The 16,962-nt window shown below is 41.8% G+C and overlaps 3 protein-coding genes and 1 pseudogene across 3 annotated transcripts; 3 read left to right on the plus strand and 1 right to left on the minus strand.

Annotated features, from left to right (window-relative positions):
- The first annotated feature begins 1,593 nt into the window (after nt 1–1,593).
- Nucleotides 1,594–5,876, plus strand: LOC148998658 (uncharacterized). Its single transcript, XM_089141797.1, has 3 exons — nt 1,594–2,458; nt 2,613–2,743; nt 5,736–5,876. The coding sequence occupies exons 1-3, from the start codon at nt 1,645–1,647 to the stop codon at nt 5,874–5,876; spliced, it is 1,086 nt and encodes a 361-aa protein (XP_088997923.1). The 5' UTR covers nt 1,594–1,644.
- Nucleotides 5,877–6,066: 190 nt separating this feature from the next.
- LOC148998659 (amino acid permease 4-like) lies at nt 6,067–8,775 on the plus strand. Its single transcript, XM_089141796.1, has 8 exons — nt 6,067–6,198; nt 6,274–6,421; nt 6,792–7,025; nt 7,108–7,201; nt 7,281–7,495; nt 7,596–7,738; nt 7,855–8,082; nt 8,159–8,775. The coding sequence occupies exons 1-8, from the start codon at nt 6,151–6,153 to the stop codon at nt 8,579–8,581; spliced, it is 1,533 nt and encodes a 510-aa protein (XP_088997922.1). The 5' UTR covers nt 6,067–6,150; the 3' UTR covers nt 8,582–8,775.
- A 547-nt stretch (nt 8,776–9,322) lies between these two features.
- Nucleotides 9,323–10,853, minus strand: LOC148998660 (putative aspartyl protease At4g16563; annotated as a pseudogene).
- Nucleotides 10,854–11,892: 1,039 nt separating this feature from the next.
- LOC148998661 (uncharacterized) lies at nt 11,893–15,273 on the plus strand. Its single transcript, XM_089141799.1, has one exon. It carries the CDS (start codon nt 11,893–11,895, stop codon nt 15,271–15,273), a length of 3,381 nt encoding a protein of 1,126 aa, XP_088997925.1.
- Nucleotides 15,274–16,962: the final 1,689 nt, after the last annotated feature.

Below are 16,962 nucleotides of genomic sequence, written 5' to 3' on the forward strand. Positions count from 1 at the left end.
TTCAAATACAAGGTTCTACAATGATTGTATGAGTGTGATATAAATATATGTTGATGTTCAAGCTTAGATCTACACTTTCATGGAAAAATTTTTAATTTTCTGTTATTAATTTTTTTTTTTGAATTTTCGTATTTAAAAAATATATTATCTAAAAAATTAAAATTAAAGATTATAAATAAATACTTATGATATGAATGTGATTATTATTTATGTTAAACTACATTTAGAGGGCTACAATCTCATGTATTAATATTTTGATTATCATGCTTGCTGTATTTTTTTTATTTAAATAATTAAATAAAATAATTATGAAAAATAATATTTTATTAAAAAATTATCTGTTTTTTTTTTTAAATGATGCTTATATTATGTAGTTTATTTTAAAAATACAAACATGTCTTATTGAGCATTGTATATATGTTATCTTAGAACAAAGTGTGTGTTTTGTTGTTTTATAAATTATTTTTACATAAAATAATTATAAAAAATAATATGTTATTAAAAATTTATCTGTTTTTTTTTTTTAAAATGATGCTCATATTATGTAGTTTATTTTAAAAATACTAACATGTTTGTTTAAGCAGTGTATATATGTTATCTTAGAACAAAGTGTGTGTTTTATTGTTTTATAAATTGTTTTTACATGTTTTTATGTATCTAAAAATTATTTTAATGATTATTTGGGAATATTCATGATTCATGTATGTATTTCAGACTTTCAGTCTTTGTACATTTGAATCTTAAATGGCAACTAGTGGGGTTGGTAGTGGGACTCGGGCGGGACATTGCTTGGCAACATGGGGATCCATGCCGACAAGAAGAAATCCCGATGCAAGTATTGCCTCAAGACTTTGAATTCTGGTGGTTCAACCAGATTAAAGCAACATTTGGCTGGTGGTTATAAAAATGTTGCCAAGTGTCCCAGGGTTCCTTATGAAGTCCAAAAAACAATTGCAGCAACTTTAAGGGGAGGGAAACAAAAAAAAGGAAGAAATGGCACAAAAGCAAAGGGAATTTGAGGATATAGTGCTATCTAGACCTACTCTTGATGTTGATGAGGAATCAAGCGATGATGAAGAGAGGAGGAGGGTTATGGGTGTTGAGTCACGAGCTGAATGGAGACAGATGAAGGCTGCAATGGAAGCTAGCGAGACTGGTCCTTACATGCCGATAGTGTGAGGCAATATGAACAAACAAGGGGAGCAGGTGGTTCCGGGTCAGGGGCATCCATGCCACTTAAAAATTGTTTTCAGGGAACTGAGACTAAGAGGACCGAAAGGAGGAGGAGGAAGACTACACATTATGATTCCACATTTGACCAAGACCCCTCCCTCTTCAACCAACAAGACATCTATCAAAGAAGCATTCCCTATATGTTTGCTGGAGGTAGAGAAGGCAGTAGGGAGGAGGAAGCTAAGTTATCAATCAGCAAATTCATGCTCTATAACAACATTGCACCCAATGTAGCCAAAACACCATACTATCGAGGGGATGATCAATGCGATGTTAGCTAGGGCGGTGTAGGGGTTAAAGGCCCAACGACTTGGGAAGTAATGAATAAATATTTACCCAAGGTAAAGCGGGGAGGTGGATGAATACATTGAATCATTAAAAGAACAATGGAGTACATATGGTGTTACTGTGATGGCTGATGGATGGACTGGTCCTACTAGACAGTCCATCATTAATTTCATGGTGAGCTGCAATGGAAAGACATCCTTCCTCAAGTCAGTGGATGCCTCAGATAAGATCAAAGATGCTGACTACCTTTACAAGCTTCTTAGGGAGGTGGTACTCGAGGTAGGGCCAAAGAATGTTGTCCAAATTGTCACAGATAATGGTGCAAACTTCAAAAAAGCTGGTGAAATGTTGATGAGGAAGAAGAGCAGCAGGATCCACCTCTTTTGGACACCATGTGCTGCTCATTCAATTGATCTTATGTTGAAGGACTTGGGGAAAAGAAAGTCAATCAGTACTGTGGTTGAGAGGGCTAGAAGGGTAAGTAATTTTATTTATAACCATGGTTATGTGCTGAAGATGATGAGGAACCACTGTAAGGGTGATCTAGTCAGACCTGGATTGACTAGATTCGCCACCAACTATGTAGCTCTGAAAAGCTTCCAGAAGAAAGTGGTGGGTCTTCGGCACATGTTTGCAAGTGAGGAGTGGTTTGGTTGGCGTGGATCTAGCCATCCTGATGCAGTAGTAGCCCAACAAACCATTGCTGATGATTCCTTTTGGAGGCAGCTGAATAGGACACTGGGCATTATAGAGCCTATTGTGTTTGTTTTAAGGATGGTGGATTCGGAGAAGAAGCCCACAATGCCCCACATATATGCTGCCCTCCAGCAAATGAAAGAGTTGGTTAGAGCTGCTGCCCCTAGCACCTTCAAATCCTACGAGAGGATCATCGATAATAGATGGGAGATGCACTTGATGCATCCTTTGCACTTGGCTGGTGAGTCACTTTTAAGTCTTTAAGTTTTTGTTGTATACTTTAATTTAAATTCTTTATTTCTTATAACTTATAACTTATAATTTATAAACAAGTAAGTTAGTAAACAACCAAATCACTAAGTCATTAACCAAATTTTTTATTTCCACAATGCAAGCTTACTACCTCAACCCAAAGTACCATTACAAGAATGATCTGGGGCTTGATGTAAAGTTGATGACTGCGGTGCAAGAGGTGGTGGAAAAGCTTGTGTCAAATCCCATCATGCAAGGGACAATTAATGGAGAAGTGAGAACTTATTCAATTGTTTCTTCAACTTCTTGCATTAGTGCATTAGCCATTAAGCATATACATAATAGTATAATACAATAATTGAAGAATTGGTGTACGAGATCGGGGAGTTCAGGGGATGCCTCTCGGGAGTTTTGGAAAGCCTTCTGCAGTTGCAACTAGGAAAAAAACTGATCCTGGTAAATAGTTCACTACTCTATAAGTCATTAAGTCTATAAGTCTATAGACTATAAGTCTATAACTTTATAAATGATAACTGATAAGTTATATAAATATAAAGATTTGCTTGCCTAATGCATTCTTATTTTTGGTTATGCAGCTAACTGGTGGTTTCTATATGGAATTAGTGCGCCAAATCTCAGGGACATAGCAATTAAAGTACTCTCACAGACTTGCTCATCCTCTGGTTGCGAGAGGAACTGGAGCACCTTCTCGCTCATCCATAGTAAGGTACGGAGCAGTTGGGGAGTAAGAGGCTCGAGAACTTGGTGTATGTGCATTACAACATGAGATTGAGAGTAGGGCACATACAAGATAATATAGATGACGACAATCGTGAACCGATTGAGTTGACTGATATATTCCACGAGCCCCCCGCAGAAGATGAGGAAGATGATGTCATATATCAGTGGGTTAGGGATCGAGGTGGGCCAATGCTGGATGGGCCAGAAGGGCAGCCTGATCCTACCATTGCTGCTGCTGTGGGCCCAGATGCTGTGGCTGAGCACCTATCTTCTGATGAGGGTCAGGCTGCTGTAGCGGCATCAGAAGGATCAGCTGTACCATTTGTGGAGCCACCTGGTCGACTTCAAACAACTGAGGTGACAACTAGTAGTGGGGATTCAGATGATGATGCCGATGATACCACTCATACCAGACGGCCAAGTGGCCCAAATCGGACATCGAGTTCGAGTCATGGAGGCGATCAAGCTGGTCGTGTTTCGGTGGAAGTCGGGCGTCAACAAAGGGAGTCACCTGACTCACCTCCACCAGGTCCAAGTCATCCGACACATGTGAGCCACAGTTCCCCTATCTCTCGGACTTATAGTAGGAGTCGGAAGAGCAGATCAAAGCAAGGGCAGGGGCAACCGAATGATGATGCGAGCATGCATGATCTTGAATTGAACATGGGAAGCATGAGCCTAGATCAGAGTGATTCACAACAGCAAAGCCTGTCATCGGGGTACCAATACGGAGATCACAGCACCGGGTCAGATTACAGTGGGTATTCTTCTTATGGAGGTCATACTATTCCTCAAGACCCTTCACCTGGAGAGTATGCATATGGGAGTGAAGGTGGGTTGTTAAATGAGTGGTTTAGAAACCCGTACCCAAATACTTAACAACTATATGAACAACAACAACAACAATGGCTCTTTCACCCACCCACGATTGACGGTTATCCCAGACTGCTATTCCTCTAGTATTCTGACATGCAAACATATAATGATCATATAAACCGATATGTGACATACTTCAGGTGATCAATTGACTTGGGAGTCATATGTGGCCACCGTTCGGGAATCAATTGATGCGGAATGTTGAGTGATACTCTTAGTCTTGTAACTTGTAAGTTGTAAGTTGTAATCTTCTTAATTCTTATGGAGTTATGGTTGTAAAATTTTGAAGACATTTAAGTGTTTAACAGTTAATTACTTTGAATCTTTGATAGTTTGAAATTTGAACTTTGATCACTTGTTGACTAGATTCTTGAATACTTGATGTGTAATGTTATTATATATTTGTATTTGATACTTGATGGTTGATAAATGATAACTCATTAACTTGAAGTCTTGAATTACTTGATATCTTTACATAATTACATTACATGTTGTCTCTAACTCTCTAAGACTCTAACTCTATATCTATAATCTCTATTCTCTAAGACTCTAACTTTGCATTACACAGAATTTCGGTTTTACACATAGGGTCGACGTAGGAGACATAGTTAGGGTTATTTTCTCACAAATCTAAGGCCACCAATGTGTTCAAAATGCCTTAAATAGGCTAAATACCAAGTTTCAGCCCAACCAGAGCCCTAAAACTCACCGAGATGGCTACCGAGACTACCGCCAATTTTCTGGCATATCTCGACCGAGATCTCGCCATCTCGGTCGAGATCTCGGTATTTCTGAGTGGCGAGATCTCGCTCGAGAGCGAGATCTCCCACCATGCCGGTGACAACCCTAAAATTGTCACAGGATAAACAATGAGTAAAGACGTTTTTAGAGTATTTTAGGGGGTTAGTGTCTCCTTTCCTTGAATCAATCATCCTTTACCAGATTCTAAATTGAAATGATGTCTTTATAAGTGCCATAGAATCTTGATAAGGACAAGCTATTAGGTTGGGAATCTAGATGAGATTCATGTTTTTTTACTATTGGTTTTTTTCTTTTGAGGGTTTTCTATAATTTCATTATGACAGATGTATTTTAAGTGGCAGCGATCATGTACATTGGAGAACTTGTTAGATAATGATATGCAAGAGTGACTTCAATCAGATTTAAAAGAACTGGTGATCACAAAGCTTGAAATGTTCAAAACAATGAGTAAAAACATACAAAGAGCATGACTGATCCCACATAATAATATAAGATATTAATGTGGTGTGGTCAGTGTTACTTTTCTTTTCTTGTCTTTCCATGGCTTCATTTAATTTAGTTGGGATATGAATGATTAAATATTATTGGTGATATCACATCAAGAGCATTACTCCCCATCATCTTAACTTGGGGAGCTTAATCGAGCTTTTAATTGGCTCATAAGTTTGATTAATATTAGAGAGTTCCAGAAATCCCAAATCATTTCCAGTTTCATGGAGCGATGAGTTTATGAGGCTCAAATTAATCCCAACCTCCACTATACCCACCTGCCACCTGTCCTATTTCATCCCTGAGAACCTCAAGAACAGTAAAATAGTCTTATGGATGGAGAGAGAGAGGTGGCTTTGAGGTGGTCATTGCTTTCTACTTTTGGGTTGTCCCTGTAGATTGTGGTTGAAGAGTCAGCAAGCATTTCTTCCTTTTTCTTTCTTTTCTGGGAAGTCCCAGAAGAACTGCCTACCATGAAAGAACTCAAGAAGGATATCCACTGGGGAGATCGATCTACTCAAAATGCAAAGACCTTGTAAATTAATACCTGATTCACCCTCCAACTCTTGCATGTTAACATTCTCAATTGCTTATAAATTAAAGGATATTTTTGTCATTTAACAATTATAGACATGCAGTGCTGTCTCAATTCTCCTGGTGTCTCTCCCTTCCCTGCCCCACTTTCCTCCCTTATAAAATCTCATCTTATATCCATTCCATTTACATCAGCTTTTGAGAGCTTTTCTTCTTCTACAACTGCTGCTCTTACTTCGTTTTCTTTTTCTCAGGCTTCTTTTCTTTCTAGTTGAAATCATGATTTCCAGAAGTCGAACACTTCCAAGTAGATTGCACCATGGCGTGGTAAGATAGTTCAAGTCTTTCTTTACACTTCCTCGTTTGTATTGCTACTTGTTCTGATTCATTCTTTTACAATAGTTGGAAGAAGGCCGAGACAGAAGGCAATACCTGCAGATAGAAACTCTACCAAAATCCAAGCCTAGCGGAGAAGACACCGAAGCCATGATCGTCCCTCAGCCTCCTTATTCCAAATGCTTCGATGATGATGGGCGCCCGAAGCGAACTGGTAATACTCAAAATCATCCTCTAAACATGGAATACCAAATCTCCTGTTAGGTACCTGCAACTACCAGCTTAAGCTGGCAAAATCTAGCACTCATGCACTAAATTGAGCCCCATTAGATTCATAGCTTGTTGATCAAGCTCATTAACCTATCTCATACTGGTTAGCTGAACCTTGCACCATACACCAAATTGAACCCCAATAGGCACATTACACATATCTGAACAGTTTGCTTCAGTTGATGGCAAACACAAGTGGGACCTGCAACTCCCAGAAAGATATCTACGTAAGGGTGTTTTTATCTTAGATGTATGATGAATGATGATGACCCTTTGGTTTGTTTGTTTGTGGTGGTGCTGGTTGATGGGTGCAGGCACTGTATGGACTGCGACATCACATATAATCACAGCTGTGATTGGATCAGGTGTCTTATCCTTAGCTTGGGCGGTGGCGCAGCTTGGTTGGGTGGCCGGACCTATTGTGATGGTGCTCTTCGCTATGGTCACTCTCTTTACTTCCAACCTTCTATCTCAGTGTTACAGGTGTGGAGATCCATCTACGGGAAAAAGAAATTACACTTATATGGATGCTGTCAAAGCCAACTTAGGTAAACTTTTCAACCCAGACTTAGAAACTTACTTTTTTCAGAAGAACTTGTTTGTTTTAATTTTAAAAATTCTTTACTACAGGGGGAAGAAGAGTGGCAATTTGTGGAACAATTCAATATTTGAATCTGTTTGGGGTTGCTATAGGTTATACAATTGCTGCCTCAATAAGCATGATGTGAGTTATAATTAAAGATAATTAGTTTTTATATTTCACCTTAAATGCTATCAAATTTTTTTCCATATTTCAATCACAGGGCAATTAAAAAGACAAGCTGTATTCACAAGAGTAAAGGGGAAGATCCATGTAAAATGTCAACCAACTGGTACATGGTTGGATTTGGAATCATAGAGGTTTTCCTTTCTCAAATCCCAGATTTTGATCAACTTTGGTGGCTCTCTATAGTTGCTGCTGTCATGTCTTTCACCTACTCTTCAATCGGCCTTGGTCTTGGCATTACCAAAGCTGCTGGTGCTTAGCTACTACCCCTACCTATACACTAACTGCCATGCATGAATTAATATGTATTCCACCAGAGATTAATTATATATGAATGAAACCCAATTTGCAGAGAATGGGAACTTCAGAGGGAGCTTAACTGGTGTTAGCATAGGAGCTGATATAACACCCATGAAAAAGATGTGGCGAAGTGTTCAAGCTCTTGGAGCTGTTGCCTTTGCTTATTCTTTCTCTGTTATTCTCATTGAGATTCAGGTAAGTACCCATTAATGGAGAATCAATTGGAACCAAACCCAGATCCATAACGCTTATTAAGGAACTCTCCAAATGAAAACATCACAGTTTTACTAAATTTCATATTTTGATCTCAGGATACACTAAAAGCTCCCCCAGCAGAACATAAAACCATGAGAAAAGCTACATCTCTGGGTATTGCTGTCACCACTATATTCTACATGCTCTGTGGATGCATGGGCTATGCAGCATTTGGAGATCAGGCACCAGGAAATCTTCTTACAGGCTTTGGATACTTCAGTGCTTATTGGATTCTTGATATTGCCAATGTTGCAATTGTGGTTCATCTGATTGGGGCATACCAGGTGATTACCTATAGTCCCTATAAGCCTTCAATCTGTCGAACACAGCAAATCACACCACTAAACATTAATTTTGCAGGTTTTTTGTCAACCTCTGTTTGCATTTGTGGAGAAATGGAGTGCAAAGAAATGGCCAAGTAGTGATTTCGTGGGAAATGAATATACCATAGCCATTCCTTTCTGTGGTATCAACTACCAGCTTAACCTGTTCAGATTAGTATGGAGGACAATCTTTGTGACATTGACAACAGTCATTTCCATGCTTCTACCATTCTTCAATGATGTTGTGGGAATACTTGGAGCTCTTGGGTTCTGGCCATTGACAGTTTACTTCCCAATTGAGATGTTTATTGCAGAGAAGAAGATTGGAAGATGGACAAGTAAATGGCTTGGACTCCAGATACTCAATGTTTCTTGTCTCTCTATCACTGTAGTTGCTGCATGTGGTTCTGTTGTAGGAGTTCTTACTGATCTGAAAACATATAAACCGTTTTGGGTCTAATTGATTATTGATGTACATCGATTAGTTTTACACATATGGCTAAGCAATGGTATTTCTGTAGTTACTACTGCTGATACCCATATGGAGACTGTAATGGTGGTCTTCCCCACCAGTTCTCTTTTCCTTGTCCATCTAAAAACAATGTAACCATTGTGGCAACCTTCAAAAGTTGGTAATGTTGTTATTATTTCTCATCTGAAAATTGTGGTTGGGGAACAAGGCGGTAGATTTTAGTTCTTTTTGGGTAATCATAAATATGATCCATGGTACTATTAAGAGAACAGAATTTTCTGTTTTTTGGTAAAATATTAAGAGAAAAGAATAATAACTGAAAATTGCATCCATTCTACCTGTTCGAAACAAGTTTTTTGTAGAGAACTTCCAAAACAGAAAAACACTTCAAAATCTCTTCTTTTCTTATTCGCTTTTTTGAGGTATGTCATAATGCCTACTTAAGTTTGGCCTTAAATTCTTGGTTGCCTTCTTAAGTGGGAATTGGGAAATATATTAAACTCTCTCTTTTTGACTTTTTTCAAAATATCAAGTTACCCACTATTTACTTTGAATTTGAAAAGACTATTTTTCCCATGAGGTAACGGAATATATAAATTTTGACTTCTACTAGACTTCATTTAATTAGTTTTTTTAAATTTTCAAAAGCTCTCCTATGAGAATCAACAAAAGTTAGAAACGTTGACAACAATGTTTTGGCAATAAATACTAAACAACGATATACTATGTTCACATATCACCCGCCAAACTCTGCTGCCGAAACCCTAATCTCTGGTTCTTCAAGTCATACTTCACATAAAAATTTCCCCAGAATAATCGCTAGACCACCCAATATTTTGGGTCCTACGATATTATTTGTTAACAAAGTCATACACAGAGCATCTGTTTCCCCAAAAAGCAAGTAATAATTCTCCAACGTCAGAGCTACCTTTGCTCCTCCCTTGAAGTGGAAAATCAGTTTCGGTAATGTTACATACTTTGCTTGCGAAATATCAAAACAAGGTTGCAACCTAGTGAGCAACTCCGTGTTGAGATCTATCTTATAGTTCTTCACTTGGTTCTTCTTATATCAAACCAGTTTTGAGACTTTCGAATCGGTGTGAATCGTATGAACTATGGTCAATCCGGTTCGGCTTAATCCTCTGTTGAGCCTCTTGGCTCTCTTCAGAATTTAGTTTTTGGACTGGCCCCTTACCTCTCCTCAGAATCCCGATTTCCGACTAGTCTGTTGGCTTCGAACTAATATTTCGGCACTCCTCAGAAAGGGGTTACTGGACAAGCCACTTGGAGGCATATATTTTCCTGACACATCACTCATGCATTTCCTGGCACCATTCGTCGGCAAGACCGTACTCAGATAAGAAGCTCTCTTTATATAGTTTACGCATGCTGAGACATTAAATTCAACATTTAATGTGTTGTACTTATGCACTTAATGAACTGCGCTTATCGAAGGATAAGTCAACATGCCAAAATCATTTGAGAATTGCTTCCAACCGTTTTGTCAATGGATCAGAGCTAAATGTGTCACATCTGAAGTCAAATTATGACAAAAATATTTTCAAGTCCTTAAGGAGTGTCTGAATCCAATTGCTTAGCGCACAAGCAAGCCACCTTCGTCTTGGTTCTCCCATTGTGAGTCGGATCAAGCCATCCAACAGCTATCAACCATCTTCTCTATGATATATTCTTCTGGTATAAGAAGATGCGTTCATCAAGTAAGTCAAACTAAGCCAAGTTAAACCTACATTAACTCTAGCACTTATCCGAGAGAACTTCACCTCTTTGGGCATTCACTCCCCTCTACGAGAATTTGTGTCATCTAGAATCTGACTTTACCATCGGAGGTAGCTTCCCTTTGAAAGAAGCGGCCGCTCTCACGAATTTTCTTTGATCCACAGGTCCCAGGTTCGATAGGCTTCTTGGTTGAACTGGAGCTGGCAGATTTTGGAGCAACAGTTCCCAAACTCTGTTCCAACCAAATCGAACACTCTTTTCTCCATGAGTGTGAATGTTGACCCTAAATCTTTAATTGTTATGCCATTACCTGTAGCTACTAGTGAGAGATAGTTGTAAGGAATCTTCACTTTTTTACCTCGGACAGTGATTCGTCTCAGCCCGATGTAATAGTAGATTAAAAATGCAGGTCTTTTGATAGCATTCTATAGGATAATGTAAGGAGGGCAAATCTGTGAGCAATTTTTCAAATTGGATTTACAACCACTTCATTAGAACGCCAAAACTATGAAACCAACCACATCTTGGATTTTCCCAGCCTAAAATCTTCATTGAAGATGATAATTTGGAGATGAAAGTAAAGATTTTTTAGGTGTACTAATTTATGAAAGAACATCTCTTGCTTGCATAACGGTGAGCACAATAAAACCAGACCAAATCACTACTCGGTGTCCATGACGAAAGGGATGATTTGAGGTGTAACACAAAGTATGCAATTCCAATTCCATTTTGATCACGTAAGGGCTCAAAATGAATCTCTTCAATAATTATAAAAATAAAAAAAAGGAATCTACGTGGATAATATCATCGAAACTTTTCTGTAAATTTAAAAAAAAAATTAAATAAAAATCAAAACTTATATTTGGGAAATATATTTTCCTTCATTTCCTAAGTAAAATGGTCAACTTAATTTTAAAATTAAGAATGGAGAAGTTAATATTTTGAAAAAAAGTCAAAAAATGTACACTTTTATATGTTTTTTTTTTTTTTTTTTGGCGGGGCAAACAGGGGGGGGCCCCCCCCCAAAAAAAAAACCACACAAAAAAAAAAAAAAAAAAACCCCGGGGGAACAAACACAATTTATCATAGGCCCAATGGTATAATATTCATGGGCCACACATGGGCTAGCCCAACTTAGAAATAACACTAATGGGCTACACTTAGCCCACATTCTAGAAGGGAGGGAGATTCTAGATGAATCTACATCCATAAAGTATCTTGTCTCTAGAAATATCCCTAGAAATATCTAGACCCACTAGAATATTCCTAACCATTAGATTCTAGACACTTGTACAAATCACAACCATTCATTGTATCCTACCTCACCTATAAATAGGGGAGGGACTCATTTGTACAAAGCATCAAACAAGTGAGCAATACAAGTTCTCTCAAGGTTCTCTTTGAGCTCTAAGCTTTCTTCTACTCTCTCTAGCTGGGTTTTAGGCTGACTTAGTGCAAGAAAGTGCTAAGTGCCGGCACGGTTGGCTTAGTCAATAACTAAGGCCGTGACATTTGTGGTATCAGAGCTTCGGTTGGGTGTGTCAAGCGTGTGGGAAAACACGATGACAAGCGAGTCCGAGACGTTCAATGGTGCACAAGAGGAGCTAAACCGTGGGAGGGAGACCCACACCACCAAGGATAGGCGCAAGGGCAAGGAGAAGTCTGTTGAAGTTAGTGCAACTATGGAGCCACGTCTAACGCGGGTGGAGTTGGCGATGGCCGAGGCAAGGGAACGCCTTGACGTTGGGGAGCAAAGGACCGATGAGCTCGATGGCCGGATGGACGAGCTCAAGGAGTTCCTATTGGGTGCTCTCAACACCATGGAGCACAAACAACAACAACAGCTTGATGCTCTTCAAACCCAAGTGGTGGAAAGGATCGCCGCGGTGGAAGCTCGTGTGCATGAGTTGAGTAGAGAGGTAGCAACGTGCAGGAGAACCACGATTGGAGGGAATGTGTGGCGTGAGGCACCAAGGGTGGAAGTGCCAAAGCCTAAGGCATTCGAGGGAACAAGAGATGCTCGGGAGGTTGACAACTTCCTATGGCACATGGAGCGGTATTTCGAGGCTACGTCGATGGAGGACGAGTCTACCAAGATCAAGACCGTGCAACTCTACCTCACCGAAACCGCAGCTCTATGGTGGAGACGAAGGTACAACGACATGCAAAGAGGTACGTGCACCATAGACACATGGGAAGACTTTAAGAAAGAGCTTAAGAAACAATTTTATCCGGAGAATGCTGCATTCTTGGCCCGAAAGAACATCAAGAGGCTAAAGCACACGGGGTCGATTCGAGACTACGTGAAGGAGTTCTCAACACTCATGTTGGAGGTCCCGAGTATGACCGAAGAGGAACTTCTCTTCGACTTCATGGATGGGCTCCAAAATTGGGCCTCGCAAGAGCTACAACGTCGAGGTGTACAAGATCTTGCTACGGCTATAGCGGCGGCGGAGTCCTTAATAGAGTTTCGAAGGGACGAGTCTAAGGCCAAGAAGAGCAATAATGGCAAAGGTGGGGGAGAGAAGGGGTCAAAGACCGACCACACAAGGGAAGGCACAAACAAGTTCTCTTCGAACAAGGAGGGTGGCAAGCAAGAAAAGAAGAAGAAATTCCAGCCCAAAGACAAGTGCTTCCTTTGTGATGGACCACATTGGGCTAGGGATTGCCCAAAACGGAAGGCCCTAAGTGCACTCCTTGAAGACACGGGTGAAGAGGAGGTGCACATGGGATCATTGCAGCGGCTTGGTGCTATCAAGGCCAAGGAAGACAAAGCCCCTACATCAACAAAGGGGTTGATGTACGTAGATGTGCGTATCAACGGCAAAATGGCAAGGGCCATGGTTGATACGGGGGCAACACACAACTTTGTCTCAACGGAGGAGGCAAAGCGTTTGGGGCTCAAAACGAGCAAGGAAAGAGGGAGCCTTAAAGCAGTCAACTCGAAGGCACGCCCTATTGAGGGAGTTGCCAAGGGAGTCGAGATGACGATTGGAGCATGGAAAGGCTCCGTGGATTTGTCAGTTGTGACAATGGATGACTTCGAATTGGTGCTTGGCATGGAATTCATGAGACGGGTTAAGGCCGTACCCATGCCATTCATAAGCAAGGTGTGCATCATGGAGGAAGGAGCACCATGTATGGTCCCGACGGTACAAGGGACTAAGGAGGGGCCGAAACTTCTTTCGGCCATGCAGCTGGAGAAGGGAGTCAAAAAGGGGCAGGTCACATATTTGACGGCACTCTTAGAAGACAAGGAGGATGTCTCCAAGACGGCATTACCGAAGGAGATCCAGAGAACTCTAGAGGAGTTCAAGGACGTGATGCCCCCGGAGCTACCCAAAAGACTACCACCAATGAGGGAGGTGGATCATGCAATTGAGTTGGAGCCGGGTGCCAAACCACCAGCAATGGCACCATATAGGATGTCCCCGCCGGAGTTGGAGGAACTAAGGAAGCAACTCAAGGAGCTATTGGATGCAGGCTACATCCGACCGTCGAAGGCACCATATGGCGCACCAGTGTTGTTCCAACGAAAGCATGACGGGTCGTTAAGGCTATGCATCGACTACAGGGCACTCAACAAGGTAACTATCAAAAACAAATATCCCATTCCTTTGATTGATGATCTCTTTGATAGGCTTGGCGGTGCAAGATACTTCACCAAGCTAGACTTGCGGTCCGGGTATTACCAAGTCCGCATCGCGGAGGGTGACGAACCGAAGACTACTTGCGTGACGCGATATGGGGCATACGAGTTCTTAGTAATGCCCTTTGGCCTCACCAATGCACCAGCCACATTTTGCACTCTCATGAACAAGATATTTCACCCTTACCTTGACAAGTTCGTGGTCGTGTACTTGGATGACATCGTCATCTATAGTAACACATTGGAGGAACATGCACAACATCTAAGGTTGGTTCTTCAAACCCTAAAGGAGAACCAACTATATGTGAAGAAAGAGAAGTGCGAATTCGCACAAGAAGAGGTGATGTTCCTAGGTCATAAAGTAGGGGGCGGAATGTTGAGAATGGACGGGAGCAAGGTGAAAGCAATTCGGGAATGGGAGGCACCTACTAAGGTTGGTGAGTTGAGGTCTTTTCTAGGCCTTATAAACTACTACCGAAGGTTCATTGCAGGATACTCCAAGAGGGCAGCTCCACTCACAGATCTACTAAAGAAGAACAAGGCGTGGGAGTGGTCCGACGCTTGTCAAGACGCCTTTGATGATTTAAAGAAGGCGGTAATGGAAGAACCGGTGCTTGCATTGCCGGACTATGGCAAACCGTTCGAGGTACATACGGATGCGTCCGACTTTGCAATTGGAGGGGTGTTAATGCAAGAAAGACACCCTATTGCATATGAGAGTCGCAAGCTCAACGAGACTGAGCGGCGCTATACGGTGCACGAGAAGGAGATGACCGCTGTGGTGCATTGTCTAAGGACATGGCGACACTATTTGTTGGGATCGAGGTTCGTGGTAAAGACGGATAATGTGGCTACGAGTTACTTCCAAACCCAAAAGAAGTTGAGTCCGAAGCAAGCTAGGTGGCAAGATTTCCTAGCGGAATTTGACTTCACCTTTGAGTATAAACCCGGGAAAGCAAACGAGGTGGCCGACGCACTAAGTCGAAAGGCGGAGTTGGCATCTCTTAGCCAACCGGAAGGAGAATTGTTGAGCCTTATCAAGGGAGGATACGAGCATGACCCAATGGCTAAGGGCTTGCTCACTCTAGCCAAGGAAGGCAAAACAAGGCGGTTTTGGGAAGAGGATGGTGTTCTCTATGCCAAGAAGAAGAGGATCTTTGTTCCTAAGTGGAACAACCTGAGGAAGAACCTTATTCGTGAATGCCACGACACCAAGTGGGCTGGTCATCCAGGGCAAAGACGCACTCGTGCATTGTTGGAAGCAGACTTACTATTGGCCTCAGATGAGGGATGATGTTGAGGCTTATGTAAGGACTTGTCTTGTGTGCCAACAAGACAAGGTGGAACAACATCCACCACGGGGTTTGTTGGAACCATTGCCTACACCAAGTCGTGCTTGGGAGAGTGTCTCTATGGACTTCATCAGCGCTCTTCCTAAGTCCGAAGGATGTGGGTCAATCATGGTGGTGGTAGATCGGCTATCCAAATATGGCACGTTTGTGGCAGCACCCAGGGATTGCACAACGGAAGAAGCAGCTAGGCTATTCCTAAAGAATGTGGTCAAGTATTGGGGGGTGCCACAATCAATCATCAGCGATCGTGATCCTCGCTTCACGGGGAGGTTTTGGGCGGAATTGTTCAAGTTGTTGGGCACATCATTGCGATACTCGACAAGTTTCCATCCCCAAACGGATGGACAGACTGAACGTGTCAACAACTTACTGGAGTTATACTTGAGGCACTTTGTGAGTGCCAACCAGCGAGATTGGGCCAAGTTGCTTGATGTGGCTCAGTTTTCATACAATCTCCAAAGAAGCGAGGCCACCAACCAAAGCCCATTTGAGATTGCCACGGGGCAACAACCGTTAACACCACACACTATAGTGACGGGTTATACGGGAAAGAGCCCCTCAGCTTACAAGTTCGCCAAGGAGTGGCGAGAAAGGTTGGATGTGGCTAAGTCCTACTTAGACAAAGCCACGAAGAAGATGAAGAAGTGGGCCGACATAGATAGACGACCTGCAAACTTCGCAATAGGGGACATGGTCATGGTGAAGTTACTACCCCAACAATTCAAGTCCTTGCGAAAGGTGCACAAAGGACTGGTCCGTCGGTATGAAGGGCCGTTCAAAATCGTGAAGAAAGTGGGTAAGGTTTCCTACCAACTAGACCTCCCACCAAAGCTCAAGATCCATCCTGTCTTCCATGCAAGTATGTTGAAGCCTTACCAAGGAGATGCGGAGGATCCTAGTCGTGGGACTTCTACAAGGGCACCTACAAGCATAACAACATCCTATGACAAGGAGGCGGAACATATAATGGCGGATCGAGTAATGCGCAAACGTGGGGTGCCTCCGAGTCGAGAGTATTTGGTGAAGTGGAAGGGATTGCCTGAGAGCGAAGCAAGTTGGGAACCAGAAAACGCATTGTGGCAGTTCCAAGAACATATAAGGAGGTTCCACGATGAAAACACGACGAGGACGTCGACGGAATAGGTGGGGGAGAATGACACAGCCCAATTTATCATAGGCCCAATGGTATAATATTCATGGGCCACACATGGGCTAGCCCAACTTAGAAATAACACTAATGGGCTACACTTAGCCCACATTCTAGAAGGGAGGGAGATTCTAGATGAATCTACATCCATAAAGTATCTTGTCTCTAGAAATATCCCTAGAAATATCTAGACCCACTAGAATATTCCTAACCATTAGATTCTAGACACTTGTACAAATCACAACCATTCATTGTATCCTACCTCACCTATAAATAGGGGAGGGACTCATTTGTACAAAGCATCAAACAAGTGAGCAATACAAGTTCTCTCAAGGTTCTCTTTGAGCTCTAAGCTTTCTTCTACTCTCTCTAGCTGGGTTTTAGGCTGACTTAGTGCAAGAAAGTGCTAAGTGCCGGCACGGTTGGCTTAGTCAATAACTAAGGCCGTGACACAAGGCCCAAAAAGCCCCCCCGCCGGGGGGGG

This window comes from Hakea prostrata, unplaced genomic scaffold, assembly GCF_041222555.1.
Source record: "Hakea prostrata isolate BN-2017 unplaced genomic scaffold, UWA_Hpros_2 contig_199, whole genome shotgun sequence".
Lineage (NCBI taxonomy): Eukaryota > Viridiplantae > Streptophyta > Magnoliopsida > Proteales > Proteaceae > Hakea > Hakea prostrata.